The 18,451-nt window shown below is 43.6% G+C and overlaps 5 protein-coding genes across 5 annotated transcripts in view; 1 reads left to right on the forward strand and 4 right to left on the reverse strand.

The window, feature by feature from the left end:
* Positions 1 to 218: 218 nt before the first annotated feature.
* LOC6554048 (chromatin-remodeling ATPase INO80) overlaps positions 219 to 18,451 on the reverse strand; it is a 35,941-nt gene continuing 17,708 nt past the window's right edge. Inside the window, exons 9-14 of the mRNA XM_001979497.3 lie at positions 15,563 to 15,721; positions 14,944 to 15,046; positions 14,792 to 14,874; positions 12,182 to 12,485; positions 1,934 to 2,203; positions 219 to 543 (exon numbers count right to left, since the gene is read on the reverse strand). Coding sequence (XP_001979533.2) covers positions 293 to 543; positions 1,934 to 2,203; positions 12,182 to 12,485; positions 14,792 to 14,874; positions 14,944 to 15,046; positions 15,563 to 15,721 — 1,170 coding nt within the window. The 3' untranslated portion in view covers positions 219 to 292. The remainder of the gene's footprint in view (positions 544 to 1,933; positions 2,204 to 12,181; positions 12,486 to 14,791; positions 14,875 to 14,943; positions 15,047 to 15,562; positions 15,722 to 18,451) is intronic.
* LOC6554032 lies at positions 4,593 to 5,674 on the reverse strand. The gene has a single exon (XM_001979506.3). It carries the CDS (start codon positions 5,486 to 5,488, stop codon positions 4,727 to 4,729), a length of 762 nt encoding a protein of 253 aa, XP_001979542.1. The 5' UTR covers positions 5,489 to 5,674; the 3' UTR covers positions 4,593 to 4,726.
* On the reverse strand, positions 5,754 to 6,736 carry LOC6554031. Its single transcript, XM_001979505.3, has one exon. It carries the CDS (start codon positions 6,651 to 6,653, stop codon positions 5,817 to 5,819), a length of 837 nt encoding a protein of 278 aa, XP_001979541.1. The 5' UTR covers positions 6,654 to 6,736; the 3' UTR covers positions 5,754 to 5,816.
* Positions 6,827 to 7,822, reverse strand: LOC6554030. Its single transcript, XM_001979504.3, has 2 exons — positions 7,523 to 7,822; positions 6,827 to 7,450 (listed from the first exon to the last, which is right to left on the reverse strand). The coding sequence occupies exons 1-2, from the start codon at positions 7,744 to 7,746 to the stop codon at positions 6,964 to 6,966; spliced, it is 711 nt and encodes a 236-aa protein (XP_001979540.1). The 5' UTR covers positions 7,747 to 7,822; the 3' UTR covers positions 6,827 to 6,963.
* On the forward strand, positions 16,604 to 18,074 carry LOC113563748 (putative serine protease K12H4.7). Its single transcript, XM_026976034.1, has 5 exons — positions 16,604 to 16,825; positions 16,895 to 17,356; positions 17,415 to 17,566; positions 17,621 to 17,893; positions 17,952 to 18,074. Exons 1-5 carry the CDS (start codon positions 16,629 to 16,631, stop codon positions 18,068 to 18,070), a joined length of 1,203 nt encoding a protein of 400 aa, XP_026831835.1. The 5' UTR covers positions 16,604 to 16,628; the 3' UTR covers positions 18,071 to 18,074.

Here is an 18,451-nt window from a genome sequence, read left to right on the forward strand (position 1 = left end):
TATTTTGATGGCTGATGCGTGAATTTGTTTCAAAGTCTTGGCCAACGAACTTGACGCGATCAAAACTCAGGCTAATGCGTCAAATGTCAGCGGAAGCTCTCCAACAGTTTTACAAGTTTATTAATTTATGATGACAACACTCGTTATTTTTCACTAATTATTAAAACGATAAAAGCCACAGGTTTCCTTTCTCAAGAATTATAAAACTTTAGACCGAATTCTAGTACGTTTGCATTTACTTTAATCAGCAATTCTTTTTTTGTCCTTCAAATACAAATTACATTTTTGGGAACTACTCTGGACCGCCGCCACCATGAGATCCAGTCAAAGGACTAGGCGCCCGACTGGTGGCCGGACTGCTGCTGGGCGGCGTGGCATCCGGACTGCGCCCCAGAGGCACCAGCAAAGGTCCCATGGGTCGGCGGGCACGTGGAGTGCCGCGGGTGCCTCGACTGATGGGCGTGGCGGTTTTGGAGCGGGGTCGTCCTGGTCCGCGCTTGCTGGACACTCCAGGCGATTGGCCAGAGGGACTTGCTCTGTAGTCTGCAAAAGGAAAAAGGTTTAGGTTATTAGAAAGTGGACAATAAATAATATTTAAGGGCGCACACTGTGCTTTAACTGCCATCAGATTCCATTAGATGAATGGAAAACGAGCAGATCGAGCTGAACAAAGGATAAGCAACTTTCTTGCTAATTCCACTGGCATTTGTCACCGCACGTTCCAACGCATCCTGGCATTTACTTGTTTGTCCCAGCAATGCATGCAATTGTGGTTTTTTAATTGTCAAAAGTACCCCGAAACATGCTGGCCCTTCTCTTCCTGCTGGCCCACTTTAATTTATGCAACGTTGCGTATTTGCCATTGCGATTATGTCTCCATTTTGGGCCAACAGCTACGGAACGTGTTCCTGTCACGTGTGCCGCGCTCCCCTTGCCTGGTGTCTGGGACTTTAAGCGGATTTAAACAATTATCATTTGTCGTGCGCCTGAAATCTGAAATCCAACTGAAAATTGCCACATTGCTGCAGGATTTATCTGCTTTTAAAGCGAATTTGTTTGACTATAAATTCGGGAAATTTACCATTTCGCAGATGCGCATTACTTTGCTGATTGGTAACAATCTGTGAGAACCGCAACGTGTTCTAATAAATGGGTAGGGAATTAATGCCAAATAAGTTGTCTTTTCCGCAGTTAACTTGAAAAGCGAGCAAGTAAGCGCAGCAAAAGATAATGCAGCCAGATGTGAATCTCTGCACAAATATTTGGCTTGACTTGCAGCCCAACGAAGGGGCGAACTTTCAAGAATGTTTTATCTGGATTTAAGTATTTGCCGTAAGGGGCAGTGCTGAATGTTATGTAATGCAACAACGCCTGCCACTGCGTTGAAATTGTCACGTACCACAAAGTGGATGCATTATTTCTGCGGGCTGTAATCGAGACATATCCGAAAAAACGAATAAATCGAAAGGGGACCGGTAGATCAACCACAAAGCCCTATGGAGATAATACCACCACAGGGGGAGGGGCCTGAGTACCCGAAAATACTTGTTCCGGAAAAGGCAGCGATAAACGTGATTATGACAAGCGATTAGCGACAAGTGACACTCTACTCAACTGGGGGGTAAATCCTTGCGTTGAGTTGAGTTGCGATACGAAGGGAAAGTTACCTGCACTGAGAAAAGTGCTTCGCAACTAAGTTGACTGCTTCTTTTCCAGGCTTAACCTATACTAGCTATTTGGTAACTACTGTATGGAATGCGTTAACTACTAAGCTGCCGAAGTAGCAGTTTTTTAACATATAAATACTGCAACTATATACGCTTCAGATTGCCGAAACTATTACAACTTTTCACTTATAACACACTCTTTGTTTTTCACATTATAAGCTAGTAAAGTTTGGCTGAAAGCACGTATTTTCTGCAAGTGCACCTACCTTCTTCGTTGAGCGGGACGCCGCCAGTGTCGCCACCGCCGCTTACTTCCTGCTGCTGCAGGGGTGAAGCCGCTCCCGCTGCCGCTGCCGCTCCTGTTCCCGCCGCTGAAGGTACCGCTGGCGGTGCCGCTTGCGTCGGCGTTAGCACGCGCGGGATCGAGCCGTGTCCGCCGCCGCGCCGCGTGCTGCCCCTGGGACGTCCGCGTCTTGTGCCGCGCGGGTGGTGGCGGCGCCGCATCGGCGAAATGCCACTGAGGTCGCCGAGGAAGTCTGCAAGGAGAGCGGAAATTTATAGGTGAGTCGGTATTGATTAATTGCGGTCGGACGAAATCCACAAGCAGCTGGCCCAATATGTAACGAAAAACAAACATTAAACTGGGAGTTTCGTTACATTTACCACAATTTTATGGCTCGCAACCTAAATGCCTAATTAATGGGGATGGCCTGGGCTTCGCTGACGGCTGCCTGACGGGGATACCTTCTTAGGTTTCCTGGCCATAACTCCTTGCCAGCACCTTACTATCGATATTTGTGCCATGACCATATTTGCGCATTCAACGTGTTACTTTTTATGCCCCGAAGACAATGGCGGAATGGCAGCAAACAAGTTCAACTTTTATCGTGGCCAAGACTCCACCGAAATGCCAACGAAAAGTATGCCGAGTGCCATATTTCCATATTATAATTCTTAACCCGCCGGTGCACGTGACAGAGAACCCCAGATTCGATCAAGCCCAGAGAAATGTTAATTAAAACTATTAAATTGAAAGTTACTAAGGAATTTATGACTGCCAACATCAATAGGATATGGTGTTATGCTCATTCTTTCCAACATATTCAGCTTAAAACGATATCTCTAGGGTTAAACTTAAATATTTCGCTGGTTATATGTCAGCGACTTAGACGGCTAACTGTAAGTTGCATAAATAAAACAGAGACAACAAACAAACAACGACGACAAGACAGGCTCAAAAACCAGTGATCAGCGGGCAGACAACAATGTTGTTGTTCCACTGGTTCTATTTCCCCAGTACGAGTGTATCTTGTCTGGTGTTTGGCGACAATGCCTGGCGTTCTGCCATTTCGGTATGCAACGCACACGAGTGCCGGCAGCATCATCATACCCGATGCGATGATCATCACTCCGTGATAGACATTACTGTCTAGTCGGTGCAGTGATCATCGCTTTCGGCGGTCGCCAGAGGAATTGTCTGCAAGATTGTGGCCATGTCCCCAGCTCTTCAAATGGCTTAAGCCGCAAGAGAGAGGGCCAAAAGCAGTGCGCCCGCTTTGGTGATAGGGTTTACTTTTACTGTTACAACGAGAACGAGAACGAGACCAACTCGAGCGGCAGTGCATTATTATTGAACTGAACTTTGGATTTAAGCAATAAGTTTTATCAATAAAATCCAATCCAAGGCAATTCACACAGCCCAGAAGAGGTTTTCCTCGACTATTTCCTTTTTTTGGCAGTTCGTTCTCGGCTTGCTGCTGCTTTTGGCATGTATTTCGGTCAAACGTCGTGGCATTGCAGCAAAACATCAAAAAACACCAAAGTTTCGCTCTTCAGCATAATTCAGCTGTCAACCGGAGGCAAGGAAAAGCGCTGGAAAATACCTGGCAAAGTGGAAATGTTGAGCGTGATGGATTAGGTCTAGCTCGGGCTAGCCTGATGATTAGCCAGTTGAATCGGGGATAAAATATGGGTTGTAATGGAAACCAAAGGGGAGTGGGAAAGTAAGTGCTAAAAATATTATTTTTGCAATCATTAAATCTTTTGTAGTAACTCTATTTTGATACACAAATAATTTTGATTTATAAACAACATTAATACTAAATATTGTTCCTAAAATCCACTTCCTTCTGCCCAGCAAACTTCAGCCTATATCATCGATAGTAAGTATTCGCTTCGCTGAAGTTGCTTTTATGATACTATAAATATGTTCGCTTTTGTTTGGTTTGCTGCTGCTCGTTGGTGATATTTACATCGTCTGGGCCCTCTCCATATTGCCAATCGACACGAAAGGCCCCAAGAAATAACAACAATGGAGTTGCAGCAAGCAAATATGACAAAAAAGAGACGGGAAGTAGCAAAAAAAGAAAAAAGCAGCAGAGAATGAAGCTCAGCAGACGGGGAACGAGAATCCGCCGAGCATAATCGGATTTCACAAATCATTCATTCAATTATCTAATTGATTTGACTGATGACCATTTGTGAACCTTGATCCTAGCTCCTTGGGCCAAAGCGGTGCCAATGTGACGCATGTTTGCTACGCCTGATAAGCGAAGTGAAAGAAGGGAATCTCGGCTCGAAAGGCCTCACCTTTGACTGTAATGCGCCGGCCATGACTAAGTGGCTCTCTGGATCTTTGGCTCCTTGGCACTTTTTCCCGGGCACCCGGGCACCCGGCTCACCTCGTCCTGCCCAGATTCGCAGGCTTAGATTACATTTCGCCGTTGTCGTTGTTGGTATTGCCGGCTACTGTGGGCCATTAAAAGTCATATAAATGGCGATTCTTATCTGCGTGAAATTGCTAATTTTTTTACGGATTTGCAAAAGTCCAAGAACCCAGCTGCAGCTAGCTATTGGGTGAGATTTCAGTTCGAGGTTGAAGCATAATCAGTAAAGTAGTCATATCTCAAAGGATAAAATAGTAAATTAATATCAATTCATAATATAATCATATTTACACAACATTCAATTTGGAACATATCGTTTACATGGATCGTTGAACATCAAGCATATATTGAAGGTCAAAAACAATGATACGGAACGGACGCCATATGACTCGATTACATATAAAAATACTCGTATTCGGGCCGGGACACGGGCTTCGATAGATATAGCAATCTGATTTGGTGAAGACGCCATCCCTGGGGAGTGAACTTCTTCCTCCGCGGCGGCTTGACATTCAGCACATCGTAGATGTGATCCGGATGGTAGCAATGCGGCGGGAACTGAGGCGTGATCTTCGGCTTCGACAGGCTAAGGATGCGCGGAGTTATCGTGGCCTTCAGAGCAGCCTTGCGGATGGGAAAGCGGAGCTCGGCCCACCACTTGTCCTCGATGTCGGCATTAAAGAAGCAGCAGGGTTTCGGTGGGGGCTTAAAGGGTCGTCCCTTGTCATGGAGTGGCGGCTGACCCCAGACAATTATCGGGGAGTACGGATGCACCGGATAGATGTACTGGTGCTTCGGCGTCATTTTGCGTTCCAGCGGCGTGGCCAACTTGGCCACCTTCTCCTGAAACTCGTCCGGATCGATGGCGCGTGGCTTTCTGGCGCAAGGCAGGAACTTGGCAGGACAAGGTATGGGCTGCTGGACCGGCTTCGGCAGTTCCTTTGGCATGGATCTGGACGCTGCCCACTCGTAGAACTCCCTCCACTGCGCCTTCTTCATAGGTCCTGGTATCTGCCATCTGGTTAGGTAGCGCCGCTCCTGGTGCAGACGACGTTGGATCGGCTTGGCATTCCGCTCGCACCATTCCACCCAACTCGGTGGCGGCTTCACCACGCTGATGACACTGGCCTTGGTCTCTTCTTGTATTACACTCATGGTGACCCGATTGTCGATTTAAAATCACTTAAAATTTAGCAAGGTTCAAACTGTACCTAATGCAACAAATCAAATTTTTAGTTCCTATGGCGATGGTTTTTTAAAAGAAAAAGTAAAGTTCTCAGCCGGTTGAGATGTAAAATTATACAGACGACTAGATGGACGCCTACTTATCTGACCATGAAAATAAAATAAAGAGCTGTATGAAAAGAGCCAGTGGAATGAGTATACCGGATTCTATAGTTTAAGAAGCACACTTCAATAATAACATAAGGGTCAAAAACTTTAATAGATACATTTTGTGTTGGGCAAATATAAAGAGCAGATGTTAGACGTTACAATAGAAGAACCTCATATCACTTCTAAAAACCGGCTTGGAGAGGTATAGCAGTCGGATCTGGTGCATCCGCCAGCCCCTGTTTGTGAACTTCCTTCGTGGCGGAGGCGGAACGTCCAGCGGATGCAACACCTTTTCAGGAACGGGGCAGTGCGGAGTAGGTGGATATACCCGTGGTTTGGCCAGGGACTGGATGCGAGGCGTAATCTTTCCCAAGAGGGCTGCCGGCCGGACAGGAAACCGGAGCTGGGCCCAGAAATCCGCCTCCAGTTCGTCGGTGGGAAAGCAGTCGGGAACGTGGGGAGGCTGGAAGGGTCGACCGGGATCGCGATGCGGTGGCCTGCCCCAAAAGATCGCCGGGGAGTACGCCGGCGGTCGGTCCGGCGTATTGTACTTCTCGGTGATCTTTCGGGGTTTGGCCAGCAGCAACATCCTTTCCCGCAACTCATCCTCCTCCAGCTGGCGCTTTTTTAGGGCGCAAGGCAAGTATTTGGCCGCACAGAAGGGCTTTGCAGGTCTCTGCAGCTTTGGGTTCTTGGGCCTGGCCCGGAAAGCAGCCCAGGCTCCAAAGTGCTTCCAATCCCTAATGGTCATCGGACCGCTTTTCTGCCACGGGGTCAGCTTTCGGATCTCACGAGGCCGTGCCCGTTTCACAGGCTTTGAGTTTCGATCGCACCATGCCAACCAAGAGGGCGGCGGCTCTTGAATCTTGGGTTTCAGGAGCAATGTTTCGTGCTCATCAAAATTATGGCCGGAGTCTATGGGGGCTATCGACGGTTCTGAACTCTTAATTTTGCCCAAGTGGGTTCCGTAAGCTTCATTGTTCATTTTAATTTTTTTTAACTTTTTAATGGTTGCTCTTTTTAAATTTTGAAGGTATTATCTTACGACTGTCTGGTTACTGACTGACTTTCGAAGGATAACACCTCCGAGTGATTAGGGACGCCTACTCTTTATGTATATGGCTTTGAAGAGTAGCATCCTCTTAAGCTTGAGCTAAAGTATATATTTACTTTATTTGGACTTTGAATGAAACCATTTCCAGTGGTATCAATCCGATTAATTCTTAACTACAGCTCAGCCCACCAATTTATTTAGTAGGTGATCTGTTCCTAAGGAGTAATCTTTTTGGTGCACTTTAGGGACAGCAGCACATAAGATCGGCCAGAACCCGAGGATTGGGTTTCGAAAGGAACTCGAGTCGCTGCAGATGGAGCCGCCACTGCCGCGGGGACATTTTCCGACGTCTGGGCACCTGATCCTCGTAATTGCTGTACATCGAGCAGTGGCATGCCAGTGGAAATTGGCGTGGCCTGGACAGTTCATAGATCTTCTTGCTGGGACGTGCTGTGAGTGCTTTCCGCGATACAGGAAAGCGCAGGCTAGCCCAAAAATCGTTCTCGAGCTCCACATGCTGGAAGCAGCACGGAACCGCTGGCCTTTCTACGGGTCTACCATGTTCCGGACGTGGAACACTTTGGCCGATGATTTGTGGTCGATAGGGAAACTGCTCCGGTGGCGGTGGAATGTACTTTTGGCGCTGCCAGCGTGGTGCACTCAGACGATTTCGGTTTTCCCTTAGACAAGTAACTTCTGCCAAAGAAGGCTTGTCAACAATTTGTTTGCTAGGGAAGATCGAGTAATGGGAAACTACCATCTCTATGGAACACTTGTACCATCATTTTAGGTTGTTTTACCTATCTTCCTTCTGCTTTCCACCCTGCAATCTGAGGTTGTGGGCCATTGCATCTGCTTGGTAGGTCTTGTGGAAGTTGGCCCACTCATTCCGGCCCATGGGTCCTGGCTTTTGCCATCTAGTAGCTTCCGGGCGCACGGCGGGAGTGGGAATCGAAGGCTTGGGTCTCGAGTTTCGGTTGCACCACTCCATCGTCGAAGCTCGGAGTTTTTGTGGGGCCGTCATTTCTTGATTTTATTTTACAATTTTTGTCGTAGGCCTAAAAAGTGTGTCTAAAATGTTTTCCTTTTTTTTTTGTAATTTTAATTAGGTGCCTTTTGTTTTTTTTTACAGGTTTCTAGTACCATCTTGGCATTACATCTTATCCAGTACTTTTAATTTCTGGGTGGTTAACTAAATTTTAGGATTTTTTACATTTTTATTGCCGAGTATAAAGTCTAGGACTACTAAAAACTAAATTCAAAGCATTTTCGTAGTACTATGATCATTTTGGCATGTCTGGTAAACGGATCGTAAGCATTTTTCCTGTGACACGGAAGACAATAGAATTGTAGATGCCAGTGGCAGAATTGTTCAGGCATTTTCTTCGATTCCGGGCTCGGCACAATACCTGAAAAATGTTGAAGATACTTTCAGCTTTTTACTGCCGCGCACTGGAAACCAAACGGCTCAATCACGAGCCCATGGTTCGATGAAAGCCAGTGGGTCCAGGCAGATGCCTTGTGGCTTTGCCCGTGGCGACACGCATTCGAGGTCATAACCCAATTCCTTGCGTGGCCAGCTGGTGATGGCCAACTGCAGGCTGCAGGCTGCAAGCTGCTAACTGCAGTGGCAACTGTATTCCCCACTTGGAGTCCAAGATCGATGGGGTACGCTCCTGCAGCCAATTGAAATTCGGTGCGCATTGCAATCGATCGCACTTTTTGTCCAATGCCTGCAATACCCGTTCTGGCCTTTCTAACGCTGCGTCTGCCTTCTGGCCGGGTTGGTTTCAAGCGGTGGTCTCTGCTCGCCGTGTCGCCCATCTTCATCATCATCTTCGCCAGCGTGTTGCATTTGATGAGGTGCAGTCGTAGTCGTCATTGTGTTTGCACGCTGCTGTTCATTGCCATTGTCATGATTTGTTGTCGCCGCACAGAGATTTTTGTCTGGCTTTGCCACTTGAATTTTAAATTAAAGCCCGCTCGGTGGGCATTTCTCGGGGCACTTCCGGGCCGGAACTTTTCGGGGGATTAGCCATAACAAGGACAAGGACTCTGGGGTTCCGTTTCGTTTCGTTTCGAAAGAGTCATCAATCTGGCGACCGCAAAGTGCTCATAACATGTGTGAAATTGACACCACAGATGCGAGGCGAACTAACGGAAACGCCAGCAATTTTACGCCACATTTAGCTAATGGCCAAAACCCCGATGGCAGATGGTCCTGCTTTTCCTCTTCCTGGTGGAGCCCTCTTCTAAAAAATGCATGTACTGACTGGGCAACACCCCAGAAGGAATGACTAAAAGGGCATAAAGTATGTTCTTTTTCGGGCTCATTAGGGGTGCGTTATGGACACGAACTGTAGTTGGAGGGCACTTAGTTTTACTTTTTCTCTTCAGCGGCTCCTGTCATTAAATTGTTAAACTAGGGAACTAAACAAATTTCACGAAATTCCGTTTATTATAGTCTTCATTGTCAACATTATCAGTACATTGAAAGTTAAGCAGCAACATCTACTTAAATCTTTTTGCATAGCTTTAATGTCAAGTCCACTTTTTGTGAAATATGCTTCATACTTGAAACCAGCTTTAGTCAACCAATCAGCGCATAATTTGTAATTCACAACTATTCCTTTTTCCACTCGATGCCCAATTAAAAATTCACGCATTTAAATCCAAGCAATGCAAAACCGCCAGACTTAAAGCCAAATTCTTAAGCGGATTCGTTTTCACATTGCAAATATGATTAACCAATTTGAGTCAAAACCACTTTAGTTTTAGAGCTTCGAGCCGGCCGGCTGACAAGTGGCCAACTGCAATTGGCCACATCAAATGTTGAGCCTGGTACTCGGCTAGTTACCACAGGGTTACCACAAATCCGCAGCACGTACTGGCTATAGGCGCTATGGGGGCCAATAAGGTGTAAATTTATGCGGCAAAGTGCGGGCTTTAGGCCAGTTGGCTGAAGTTGGGCTGAAATGGAACCATTAGCAAACCGAGCCTATGCAATTGATGGTTGCGTTCTTCAGAATGCTCAGCGAAACGCACATTTTTCGTGTGCCCACGGATGATTGGCATTCGAGAATGCATTATTTTATTTTTTTGTAATTACCAGTGGCTGTGTGAATTTTTGTGGCCAATCAAAGTTTTTGTTCGCGGTTTTGATTTGCTGCTAAGATTCGCAGCGTAATTGTGTCTCATGGCTAACTTGTATTCTATGAGATACTTTTTTGCCGCTGTTCCCCGAGAGCTTCGATTTATATACGGGTATTCGTATGTTGAACAAGTGTTTTGGCTTAATTATTTTCATGTCTCACAAGCTCCGCTGACAAAGTGGACAGGGATCTTATGATCTACGCGGGGTTGGGCTAATGAATATTTAATTCGGGTGGAGTAATGGCATCGCTTAGTGTTTCGCCTTAGTTTCGCCTATGCTGCATTATGTTTGGCTCATGTGAAAGTTGCACATTTGGCACGTGTCCCAATTGAATGGCACCAATTAAGAAATTTTTTCACTGCGTGTTACACAAGACAATTAAGTGGGAAAAAGTGGTTTACGCACTGGGAAATTTAAATGATGGCTACAGAAAAATGTGGTCAATTGCAGCAAAGTCCTGCTGTATAACATTAGCTCTCCCCAGATCCACTTATGGTTTACACAACAAGAAAACATACATAGCTTTACCTTTATATACAGGGAAATAAGATACGTGCGTATTTATCTCAGTGTACTTCGGGTCTGGCCATGGAATGCAGCTGAATGCGAAACATCAGGCAAATAATTTAGTTACGCCTAGCTCACGAGAAGTATTTGATTTCGAAGAATTACAACAGTAGAATGTGTAACTCTGCATTCATGACAATTTCTCATTTGGCTCGGCACAGTAGTAAACAGCACATAAATGTCGGTTTGCATTACGAAATCAAAACAAGGAGAGCAACCCGCTCAGATTGGCAATTTATATAGCCACAACACGTGAGCTCATTGATTAAATTAGCTGTGTCTTTCGGCCAAGCCCTGTGCACATAAAAATTATTTATGAGCCGCATTTCAGTAAGTTTTTCTGCCTCGCCGTCTTTCTTCGGCTTTCATTGGTTTTTGCGGCATTTTAATGCTAAGCAAAAAGCGAAGGCAAAACCAAAACCAAAACCGAACGCCAAGTGACAAGCGAACCAAACATAATCAACTCGTCGAAAGTAAACTGGATTGCGTTCGTCTGGGAAATCCTAACGAAGTAATGCCAAAATGGAGTTTTTCGGAAAAAGGCGTAATATCTGGTGGCATCGATCAGTTTTCTAAAGAGCTATACACTTAAGATTAGTTTTTAACGATTTTGATTTAACTTCATCTTTTACTTAATGTATTTTGTATTTTCCTGCTATAATCAGAAACGATTTTAGGGCATTAAAAATGATTCAACAATCAATGATTTAAAGAGAATATTGTATACTGCATGACTTCCCAAGTACGGGTAGTCCTTTTCTATTCCCACACTCTCCATTGCAAAGCGGGCATCACTGTCTCCCAAGAAGGGGAACTGGACAGGAGTCGAACTGGTAGTATCCACAACAAAACAGCCACATCAGGTCCAAATGAAAACGTTATCAAGCGACAGACGCGCGTTTGCGGTAACAAGATGAAACGGGGACATAGGCAAAATTAGCTGCGTTCGCCAGTGAATTGTGAGTTGTGAATTTGCAGGCCAATCAGTGAGTGTGCCACAGTTTGGCCAACCAAACGGGCAACAAACTGGTCAAGTCGCAGATGCCATCGGAGCTGTTCCTGCTGGTCTCCTCCTCCGGCAACGTGCAACCAGCAACATGCAACTTCGATCTGCTGACGCTGCACTTGTCGCGATTTCACATCAGTTTTTTGCTGTTACGGCTGCTATTTGCTTTTTGCTCGTTGCCTACTTTTCAACGTCTTGTACTTTCGATTGGTTAATTGTTAAACAAATTTGAAATGTTTCTGCTTTGCCAGCAAGCCTGGCTCACCCCCTCGGCCCGCTCCTTCCACCGTTTGCGAATGCAAATCGCATGAGCTAACAAGCTGCAATCGTTGCACATCCCACATGCAATTGGCAACTCATAACAACCGACATGCTCTCAGTTTGCGGCAAGTTGACTTGTAGACCACATTTTCGCCTGCCTCCATGAGGCATGCGATTACCAAATAATTTCGCTTATTAATCAACAAAACTGTGATCGCTCTGGAGGAAAACTAGCCACATGTCGCAAATCATTTGAATCGAGCTAAAGTCGTGTGAGATATTATGCTACCCACATAATCGCGGACATGGTATGTTTTATGGGTAAGTCAAGTCGTAAATTCCCAAAAACTTATCGCTAGAGTTGTTGGAAAATTAAGGCAATGCACAGTATTTAAAACATAGTTTTAACAATCCAATATAATTATATGGGATATAACAAAGGGGGTGTAATCAAATTAATTTGGTACTTACTCATGGACTCGTTTGGACCCAACAACGTGGGGCTGTCTCCATCCACCACCAGAGCCTCGTTTTCGGAGTCGTTTTCCATCTGCTGGACACAGGTTGCTCCTGGCACATATGTTTCCTGGCTGAGAGTGGGATGATTGCTGTCCGTGCCGACACTCGAGGCTGATGACGTAATGCCCACGTCGATGAAGTCCTCCTCCGCTTCCAGCTTCAGGCGCTTTGGCGCCGAGCTGCAACTGGGCATCTCGTCGTCGGGGTTTTGGGTGACCGCTGTGGCCGCGATGGTGGTGCCACCCATATTTACATCCTAAGACAATAAAAGCAATATCATAAAAGAGTTATACCTTAATTCCCGAATGTAACAATCAAATCAATTAGCATTTTAATGGACAACGGAAATGAGATATATCTGCTGGTATTTTTACAACTGTTGCTTATCGTTCGTATCTTCTAACTGGCCCAAGAACGCTCCCCTTCAAGCCATTTATAATTTATGCCAAGTTTTCCCCTCCCGGTGTATGGCATTAAACTTATTCATGCTAAACTTGAACAAAACTACGACTGGCGTTATGGACTGGTCAAGCGGAGGGATAGTGTTAAAAATGGGACGTATTCGGGAGTCGAGGTGGGCCTCTGGTAATTGCCATGCTTGAGGAAATTGTTCGGAAGTAGGGTAAAGAGTTTTGCATACATTTCGCCCAGATTTTGATAGTCAATTGCTGGGAAAACAGTAGCAATTTTCCTACATGCACTCAGCTGCTTGGTAAATGGCTTTAAAAATTAATCATATTCATTGTTAAAGTCTAAGGCGAAATGGGGAAAACTTGTGGTAGAAGTCACTTATAGAGCGGTTCTGAAAATAATTGAATAGTTAAATTGTAATAATAGTTAAATGTAATAAGGTGATTTGTTCACCTATTACCATTACCATGGCAATTTAATGGCATCCAAAAAGTCATCCGCGTTTCTTACTTAATATATAAAATACAAATCCATTATGCCAGTAAAATCGAATCGATGGAGAAATTCTCAATTTGATAATTTGAATTTCTCCACTAATAAAACCAAACCGCCCGTAAAGTACTCGCTCAAATGATATATCATTATATCAGTAACGAAAATAAACAGTTCGTACAATAAAGAACTGCGACACAAATCTTGCAGGGCAGTCTGTTCCAATTGAATGCCTTCCTCCAATCGAAAGGCCCAAAGGAAAGAAGACGGCTGCACTTAACCCAAAACATGAAAAGTACTATTCGCGCATTGGAAACATTGACTTCCGACCGTGAATGAATTGACAATCCGAGGGCGGAGGGGCTGGAATATGTCTGCGTGCCAGTATAACATTGTGTCGACTGGTGGCATATGAACTTGAGTGGAGTACGACTAACTAAAAGGAGGCACAGCACCAGTGCTCGTAGAACCAAAGACGGAGAGAAGCCACCAAGACGCAGACCCAGACCCAAAGGCAGAGGAAGCAACAGCTACAGCTACAGCACCAGACCATATTCAGTGTTCCATTGAACGCACAAAATCATTTAGCGAAACCAACAAAAACAAAGCACAAAGAAGAGTCGGGGCCCGAGTTTGGAGGTGGTTGGTAGTAGTAGCCTGCACCCCAAACCGAACCAATCCGATCCCAAACCAAAGCGGACCAAAAAGCACTTGAAACTGTTTTCTAAAAGAGTCTCCGTCTCCGAGAGACAGCGCTTCCAAGCGATTCCAAGTAGGGTAAAGGCAAAGTGTTTGTTTTGGAGAGCAAGTATGAAGTATCTGCTAGGGAGTACGATTACACTGGGAATATTGAATAGTTGGATATATAGCCTTGCTTGAAAACACTGATTTCTAGAAAATCAAATGTACAATGCCTACTTCATTCTAAAACAGTAAGAGCAGTTTCGCAAGTCTTTAAAGACTAATTAACAGAGTTAATTTTGAAATGAGTATTTAACGTTTTACGCATTCTAAATTCCCATTGCTTACAATATATTTTAAAAAGGAATTAAGAACATTTTTTAGAAGGGTTACGGTGTTTTGAAAACAAAAGATCTTTCCTTTATATAGTATTCATTAAGCACGGTTGTAGACCATTAGGATAGAACTATAATATTACTTCATTAGTGAGGCATTTGTTTCTTAATGTGTACCGCACTTGGATGAATGAATATAGTCGGCTGGGAGTGCTAGTGGCTCATGGGCCATGGAGTAGGTTCAAAGCACGCTATGAAGCAGACCAAGACCAGCCAAGACGATGAGTTTAGCTGTGTAGCAAATTGAATTGTCTTTGTTGCCGTTCCTGCAGCTCGCGCGTGTGTGTGTGCAGTGATGTTGCATGAATCACGTGACCATGACCACCAATGCAACCCATAGGCCAAGAACAACTGAGCCGGCTTTGCCTCGCTTTTGCTCTCTGTATATGGAGACGCACTCGCAATTTGAACCTCACTCAAAAGATCATTTACTTTCATTAGGAGGCGCAGAGGAAACTTGTCGTGTAGCAAGTGCAAACTTGGTCTAATAAACGGCCATTAGGCAGTCAGCCTGGATCATGCATGAAACTGCCGACAGATCGTTTCGATCTAACAAGATTTTCTTGGGGCTTGTCGATCTCACCTTATGGGGATGTCGTCTTTTTCGTTCGCTTTGGGCAGCTGGTGGAATTGGTGAAGAGGACTGCAGTTTGGCCTCCTGGCGATCTAGAGTCAATGGAATAAATAAATATTAATTGCTTTCAAATAATACACTTTTATCGTCAATCTACTCACATTTCATTTCGATTTCCTCGTCATCCAATAGCAATGAAACCACTTCCTTGGGCTTGAGTGTGTCGGGTTTGAAATTGCCGCCACTTATGACCATGCGTTGTATCTGAAGTTCGGGAAGGAAAACACCAATATTTGATTGAATTAAATTAGACATTCAAGGCAGGAAATGAAACGAGACTCGTACAAGAGCGGGGATAGCGCCAAAGGGCACCCTATCTTCCTAGATATTTACTTGTCGGCTCAAAATACTTTCATATGGTAATCAAGGGACTATTGTAATTTGGCCAATACATGCGCAGGAAAACGTAGATGTACTCCATCTTAAAGGGAGAAGGCCCAGAAGGCGTAACCGAGATGTCGCCTACCCAATTGTATAATTAATTTCCGGTGTTGGTTTACCAGCCCCAACCATTTAAATCCCATTTACAAGTGCTCGTGTTTCGCATTGAGCACTTTTTTAAAATCCCAAAGGCGCAACAATGCCTTCGTTTTTAGGAGGGTTTTTATTCCCAACAAAGCACGTGCCTAATATGCGATGCAACAAAGGGAAAACAGAGCAGTTGAAGAGTTTTGCGGTTTGGTTTGGTAGGGTTTCCTGTCCCGATCCCCGATCACTCACCTCGCTTTTTTCCCGGGCCCTCTGCAGAATTCGCTCCTCGATGGTTCCTTTGCAAATCAGTCGGTAGACAGTCACCTGTTTCGTTTGGCCCAATCGATGAGCCCGATCCATGGCCTGCTGATCGACAGTGGGATTCCAGTCCGAGTCGTAGAAGATGACCTGCAAGGAAGAGAATGTGAAAGTTACAGAATTTGTTTAAGTAACTGGGCTGAACAAGCTATTCTTAAAGAGCTCTTCCAAATTAGTATGCAAATAGTTGCTGCACACGCACATCCTTTCGCCATTCTTTTGATGAGTTCGAGCCTGCATATTTTATTGGTTCTACCTCGAATTCGACTAGTCTATGAACCACTTTGTAGTGTCACGAATTTTTCGCTTTTCCGGTCTATTATCTGGACTAGGAAAACTGCCGGCACCGGTGTTAACCCTTCAATGCCCCTGTTGAGCCGCACTTGGTACGTGTTTGGTGTGCAAGTGTTCAGTAATTCTCAAGGGTTGTCTTAGGGGAGTGGAGTTTCCGGCTGAGAGATGGGTCTAATTAAAATCGAACTGCTTCAGGGATTTCTTTTTTATTTGGAACACGTGTTGAGCTCTATTCGGAAATATAAGAAGGAAGTGGCCCATTGAGGAGTCTGTCTATTAAAGGGAATACATAATCAATTGAGTATATAGTGCGGGAAGTCTGCCATTAGGGAAATCTTAGATTAATATACGAAAATACATTTGAAATCATTTTTTAAAGGGTATGTAAACAAAAGTTACTAACTATATTTATCACCAACCGATTTTCCTTGCACAATTGATTAGTTGCACTTTGAATCACAGAATTTAATAACAAAAATAAGACTTCACAACTAGATTAGTAGTGACAGAAATGTGCAAGCGCAATTTAATTTTGTTTTATTTAAGTACTTTTATTGTTGGAATTCAACCCAGCAAGGATATTGAACTTAGATGGATTGAGCAGAAATTGGATCAATTTAATAATAATTCCAGAACATTTGCAATGGTATGATAAATATTGAATACATTTTTAAAAACTCAACATTAAACTTCTTAGAGATACATGGTTAAGGAAGATTATTTCAAGCCAAATGGCACAATATTTTTCTTTATGGGAGGCAAAGGATCAATTCTATCGCCCACTACAAATGTTTCCAACATAATGTTGACAAATAGTTTCATTCATGACTTGGCAAAAAAATATGGCGGTTATTTGGTGCACAGTGAACATCGTTACTATGGAGAAAGTAAAGCGACAAGGTGCGTCTTAAAACATTATAATAAATGCGAATAATCATAATAATAAATAGCATCAATTATCGATTCTAGAGATCTCCACTTGAAGTCCTTAAAATACCTATCAGTTCCTCAGGCAATGGCTGATGTAGCACAATTAATTCGATTCCTAAAAGCCAACTCCACTTTCTTTGGTCAGTCGAAGGTATTTCTTGTGGGAGGATCGTATTCAGGTTTAATGGTTCCCTGGTTTGCCAAAGTTTATCCAAACTTGATTGACTTAGGCTGGGCTTCCAGTGCCCCGTTTCAGTTTAAGATTGAACTAAAATCGTTCTACACAAAAGTTTTTAAAATTGTTCAAAATATTGGAGGTAAAAAGTGCAGTGATATGATCATATATGGTTTCGAAACTCTTCGAGCTGCCATTAAAAAACATAATACTTTAAGGCTTGTGAAAATGAATATTTGCGGATTTGACCACTACAATAAAATTCAGGTTTTTAATTTATTTGAAAGATTAACAAAAGTAATTGGTTCCCTGGTGCAGAACGAAAAGTAAGTAAATATTAAACCTAAAATAAATTAGAAAATAACAATCACGTCTTTTAAACAGTAAAACCAATATTCAAAGTGCCTGCAAAGAGATTTCAGAAACCTCTTTTACATCTTACCTCAGAAGAAAACTTAATGGAAATTCTGCAAAATGCTACGACTCAATTTCCAGTTTAAGGCATTTACGGGACGTTCGATTAATCACAGATTCATGTACGCAGATTCCAAAACATCCTAAAATATTTGATAAGAGTTTTTTTTTTTCAGCACGCCTCTGGTTTTATCAAAGTTGCAGTCAGCTTGGAAACTTTCAAACTTCTGAATACATTCCACTTGATTTCTGGCTAGACATGTGTACGGATGTTTTTGGACACAAGTTTTCCTACTGTTTTATAACCACAAAGGTGAAAGTCACTGATCATTTTTTTAGGCACTTGGACAGTAGTGAAAAGGTTCGGCGCATATTCCTAACCCAGCCTGAATTTGATGCATGGTCGGCTATCAAAGTGAGAAAACACAAGCGGACCTATATCTTAAGGGGTAAGTTTAAACTAAACGTACCATTTCAGAAATGAATAACCCATTTTCATTCTTTAAGGGGCATTGCACTGCGAGGATCTACAGCCATCAGCGGTGAGTGTCAACCCATCCATAAAAACCCTGATGATGGACATCGATTTCGAAGTGCAAAAATTACAGGATCACAATAAATTATAATATGATACGCTTTAAAAATATTTTGACATTTTTTCGTTTTATTATTTGCTTGCCAATTTCTGTCGGTATGCCAAAAACATTTTGGCCACGCCCAAAAATTTTGCCCACTTTATTGTAAAATGTTTAATATTATTTTCATATTATTTTTGAGTAATGGGTATCTGATAGCCAAAGCGTACTCTCTGGTTTTATATTATAAAAACAGATTGGTGTATCTAATAACAGCATTCAACTCTTTTTAAAGGGTATAATCAGAATGTAGTTAGTAATGGTACTACACCTTGTATAACCCTTATCGGTTAACTCTATTACCCGCATTTCAAGTACCGTTAAATTGTGTGAGTGAACCACTGATTGACAATCAGAACCGTCGTAGGCGAA

This window comes from Drosophila erecta, unplaced genomic scaffold, assembly GCF_003286155.1.
Source record: "Drosophila erecta strain 14021-0224.00,06,07 unplaced genomic scaffold, DereRS2 tig00000000-arrow-pilon, whole genome shotgun sequence".
Lineage (NCBI taxonomy): Eukaryota > Metazoa > Arthropoda > Insecta > Diptera > Drosophilidae > Drosophila > Drosophila erecta.